The 5,214-nt window shown below is 56.0% G+C and overlaps 1 protein-coding gene across 1 annotated transcript; it reads left to right on the top strand.

The window, feature by feature from the left end:
- Positions 1–806: 806 nt before the first annotated feature.
- Positions 807–4,880, top strand: DLX5 (distal-less homeobox 5). The gene is made up of 3 exons (XM_019959721.2): positions 807–1,347; positions 3,258–3,442; positions 4,402–4,880. Exons 1-3 carry the CDS (start codon positions 993–995, stop codon positions 4,729–4,731), a joined length of 870 nt encoding a protein of 289 aa, XP_019815280.2. The 5' UTR covers positions 807–992; the 3' UTR covers positions 4,732–4,880.
- The last annotated feature ends 334 nt before the right edge of the window (positions 4,881–5,214 follow it).

Here is a 5,214-nt window from a genome sequence, read left to right as displayed (position 1 = left end):
TAGATCCTCTATTTAAATAGCATCCAAATAGACTAGAATACTGAACAAAATGTGGGGCTGCCTGCACCTTTTGGGGACCAGCAATCTGCGAGTCATTAAGGTATTTGTGCTTAAGGCAGTGATTTTTAAAGTCACTGTGGGCACCGGGGATTGCAGGAACTCTTCCTGCCATTTATTGTGCATTCTCAAGTACCCTTGTCTCACCCTCTCAGAAATAAAATTCATCTCCAGCAAAGGAAGTGCTTGCTCTAGATTTGTCTGTCTTTCCCCAAATCGCAAATTTTCAACACATGTAAGTTACAACTTAGCTCCCAGTACCCCACTAAAAATATTGTTCTCATCAGTTTCTTTTTGCCTTTGTCCCACATCCCCACTCCCCCCACTTCACTCTTCAGTGTTCAATTCCACATTCGCCCCTGGTGCAGCTGAGAAGCAAGGAGAGACAGTGGTCGACCTCATCCCAAAACATGTGCACTTTCTGAGGCTGCTCATTGGAACACATTGTCTCCAGACAGTACAGAGCTGGGTGCTGGGGCTTCTGCGTCGTCTCTAGAATTCACTGAAAACAGATTGCCTGAGACACCCCTCCTTCCCCCAACAAGCAACAACTCTGTCTCTCTCTCTGTGTCTTCCCCCCACCCCTTCATTTTTTTTCTCCCTCTTTTTTTTTTTTTAAGCAATGCTTTGTTGTGCTAAAACTAGTTGGACGAGTTAGGGTGTTGCTGCTGCTCCGGAGGCCCTGGCCAATGGAACCCGATCCACCCCGCTGTGCGTAAGCGCGCAATTAAGGATTTAACCAAGGCTGTGCTGCGCTTCAGCCAGCAGTCAGCCTGACGGAGACAGAGCCTCCGCGACTCCCAGCCTCCTCCTCGCCGCCGCCGCCGCCGCCTCTCCTCCTCCTCCTCTTCCTCCTCCTCCCTCGCTCCTACAGCCATGTCAGCTTAGACCAGAGCAGCCCCACAGCCAATTCGGGCCGCCGCCGCCAGCGAGCGATGACAGGAGTGTTTGACAGAAGGGTCCCCAGCATCCGATCCGGCGACTTCCAAGCCCCGTTCCAGACGGCCGCAGCTATGCACCACCCGTCTCAGGAATCGCCAACTTTGCCCGAGTCTTCGGCTACCGATTCCGACTACTACAGCGCCCCGGGGGGAGCCCCGCACGGCTACTGCTCTCCTACCTCGGCTTCCTATGGCAAGGCGCTCAACCCTTACCAGTACCAGTACCACGGCGTGAACGGCTCCGCCGGCAGCTATCCCGCCAAAGCTTACGCCGACTACAGCTACGCCAGCCCCTACCACCAGTACGGCGGCGCCTACAACCGCGTTCCGAGCGCCACCAGCCAGCCAGGTACCGGGAGTGGGGGTGGGAGTCAGGATTCGTGGAGAGGGAGATGCGGTAGGACATGGGGGAGCCGCGCCATCCACTGCAATGGGGGAGCACTCGGCGGAAGGGAGTGGGGGCCGGGTTTACAAACCAGAGAGATTCCCGGGCCAGCATTTTAGAGATTCTTAGCAGAAGCAGCCTGCGGGGGGTGTTCGGACCAGCGTCTCTCCTCTTCGGTCCCTTCAGGCGACCGCTCAGTCGCTGGATTCTCAGCTTGCCCGGTCAGGAAGCCAGCTAAACTGGAAAGGGGGTAGGGAGAAGGCTATTTGTTGGATTTGGGCTGGGGGGTAGGCGAGCTCGGTCGGTGGGAATCGGGATGCACGGCTGCCTCAAAGACTCCGTGGGGAACAGTATGGGAGCAGCTGCGAGCCAGCGTGGTATGGGTGCCCGGAGCACACGGGGCAGGGTGGGGGCCCGCGAGCCCTAGCCCGCCAGAGGAAGAGCGCGCCGAGAGCCTTGCGGTTTATCCAAGGCATTTCCAAAAACAAAAAGCCATTTAAAGGTGGAGGAGGTTTGCTGAAGGGTCACGTTATTGGAGCAATATTTTTTTTTCTCCATTGGGTGCCTAAAATTTGTTTCTCCTTCCCATCTCCTTTTTCATATGCCTTGAAACTTAGTTGGAGAGTTTGAGGGTTATTGAGTTTGGGCGGTAAGAGAGGTATGAGGTCTCCTTGGAGAGGTTTTGCTGGTCAGGTTTGATCTCTTCCCACCAGCACATTAATAATCCTGCTAATATTAGCATCCCCTGCTCTGGCAGAATGGAGACCACAGTCCTCGTCCTCCACCCTTCCTCTCCCAGGAGCTCGGCGCGCGCGCACACACACACACGCACACACACACACACACACACACGCACACCGCAAGGAGAGGGTCTCCGCCCCTTTCAGAGATGGGCACTTTTGATAAGAAGGTACTTTTGTGAAAGGGGACTTGTGGCCCCAGGGCACGTTTGGAAAACACGCGTTCGGAGAGTCTCCGCTCCCCGCCCCCCGCCCCGCGGTCTATACTACCAAGTCTGCTAAATTCGTCCTGATCTGGCGCCCCTTTACTACGAAAACACCCCACCGCAGATTCTTTTTCAAATTGTAACTCTTGATAAACTTTAAAAGATTGCCGGGGTGGGTGGGTGGGTGGATGGGGGCAGGGGGAGGAGAAGTGGGGTGTCTTCGTTCCTTTCAGTGGCTCAGTGCTTCGTGCATACATGAAAGATTTTTTTTTCCCTTTTGGCCAAGAACTTATTAAGTCTATTTGTAAAAGAAACCAGACACATCTGTGCCCTCGCAGATCTGCAGGGAGATTATGGGGGCTGCATAATCGACCCTCTGTCTGCGGCGGCTCGGACCGCTTGCCTCTGAATGGAAGGAGCAGTTTGCTTGTGGGTCTTTGAACTTTGGAGACCTCGGTTAGCGTCTTCCCTGCCCATGCGTCCGGCCTCTGCGGCCGCCCGAACAGACACTGACATAAGGGGGACCACAGCCCGGGCTTCCTCGCTTGAATCCCCGAGAGAGACGGGTCCAGAACTCACCCCAGAGCCGTCGGTGAACACAGGGTGGGACTGAAAACGAATCCGGGTGAAGCAAGAACCTCTGCAAGGGCTAAATCCCGGACGCCGAGAAGGGAGTTCTGCTGTACCAGACGCTCTGCAAAAACCCAGGAGAACCTGACTAAACAGAGAAGGAAATTAATCAGGCTACCTGGCCTTTTCCATGATGAGGGGCCGGGGGGGTGGGGGTGTCCCGTGAAGTAAAGGTGGTGATATGGGGAAAAGAGAGTGAAGGCTGCGTGGTAAGAATTTCAAGGACTGTATTCGCAAGTTCTGCAAAAGGGCCATTGTCTGCCAACGAGTTCTAACCGGGTCTGTTTTGATTATTTAGAGAAAGAAGTGGCCGAGCCCGAGGTGAGGATGGTGAACGGCAAACCAAAGAAAGTTCGTAAACCCAGGACTATTTATTCCAGCTTTCAGCTGGCCGCGTTACAGAGAAGGTTTCAGAAGACTCAGTACCTCGCCCTGCCCGAACGCGCCGAGCTAGCCGCCTCGCTGGGACTGACGCAAACACAGGTAAATCCGGCCGCGGCCTGGGCCAGAGCCCCGGTGGGCTGCAAGCCTGGCTGGACCGCGCGGTTCGGTCCCGGCGGGCTGGAGCCGACTCATCAGGGCACGCGAGAAACTCACAGACAGACACTGACCCCGCGCCCTCCCCTCTAGAAGTCAGGCCGGGTGCCGTCGCCGGGAGTGGTGGGCACGGCAGCGAGACGTCGTTCATCCCCAGAAGCAGCCCCCCGCCCTTCGACTCTACAGGGGCTGAGGGGCCACTTCCCTAGATTGGAAGCAAGGGGAGGGTTGTCTCGAGGACACCCTCGCAGCCTTAAGAAACTGTCTAGTGCTCCGCACAATGCAGAGCAGCGGGGGTCTCAGGCCGCGCGCCTGCGGCCGGAAGCTGAGGGTCACGCCCTGCGCCTGCGGCCGGTCCGAGGTGGGGGGCGCTGTGGCTCGGAGAAGTCCGCCCTGGATGGTCCCCTTCACTCCCACCGCAACCCTACGGGGGCCTACGGAAAAATAAAGAATGTCCTCGAAGCCGAGCAGGAGTGAGAGTTAAAGGAGGCGGTCGGGCAGCGGGGAGACCACTCCTTGGTCCCCCTCCCACCTCGCGCGGACGCGCCCCTGGCGCACTGCGCTCAGGCGGTTGTTTTGGAGACTTTCGTGGCGCCGCGTTGCGTGCTTCCCGCGCTGTATTACACGTGCGCGCTCGCCGCGCGCGGACACTCGCGCCCCCGCCCCCGGCCCCAACCAAAGACCGAAGCCCGGGGGTCCTGCCCCAGCGGCGGCCCCTCTGGGGCCCATGATCCAGGCTGTGCCCCCGGGTCCAGCCCCTTCACCATAGGCCGCCAGCTGCGGGGGGACGCCAGTGTCCGGCCTCCTGGGGGCCGAGTTAAGCCTCAGGTCGCCGCCCTGGGGGAGGCGCGCGGGCAAGCACCTGAGCGTCCCGGTAACGTGTGCCTTTGTTCCCCCCCACCCAGGTGAAAATCTGGTTTCAGAACAAAAGATCCAAGATCAAGAAGATCATGAAAAACGGGGAGATGCCCCCGGAGCATAGCCCCAGCTCCAGCGACCCTATGGCGTGTAACTCGCCCCAGTCTCCAGCGGTGTGGGAGCCCCAGGGCTCGTCCCGCTCGCTCAGCCACCACCCTCATGCCCACCCTCCGACCTCCAACCAGTCCCCCGCGTCCAGCTACCTGGAGAACTCGGCTTCCTGGTATCCGAGCGCAGCCAGCTCAATCAATTCCCACCTGCCGCCGCCCGGCTCCTTACAGCACCCGCTGGCGCTGGCCTCCGGGACACTTTATTAGACCTGCCGCTTTCTTTTGCTCTCTTTTTTGGGACTACTGTGTTTTCGCTGTTTTCGAAAATCAACCTTTTTAAAAAAAAAAAAAAAAAAGGAATTCATATGGGAAAGTTTGGAAAAACGGAAACAAAAAAAATTCATGTGTAAAGCTTTTTTTTTTGCATGTAAGTTATTGCATTTCAAAGGACCCCGTCCCCCCTTTTTTTACAGACGAACATTTTTGCGCAACTGTGGACACTATCAATGGTGCCTTGAAATCTATGACCTCAACTTTTCAAAAGACGTTTTTCAATGTTATTTTAACCATGTAAATAAGTGTAGATAGAAGAATTAAGCTGTATATTCTGGATAAATAAAATTATTTCGACCATGAAAGCAAAATGTTTCTAAAAGATACTCCATTTGCCCCCCTTACAATGGGCTAGTGACATTTTGTGCAGGCTATTAAAGGAAGTCAAACTGTAGAGATACAACAAGGCAAAAAGGA

The sequence above is a fragment of the Bos indicus genome, chromosome 4 (genome assembly GCF_029378745.1).
Source record: "Bos indicus isolate NIAB-ARS_2022 breed Sahiwal x Tharparkar chromosome 4, NIAB-ARS_B.indTharparkar_mat_pri_1.0, whole genome shotgun sequence".
NCBI classification, from domain to species: Eukaryota; Metazoa; Chordata; class Mammalia; order Artiodactyla; family Bovidae; genus Bos; species Bos indicus.
Note: the sequence above shows the minus strand (reverse complement) of the source record. Positions and strands in the feature narration are given on the sequence as shown.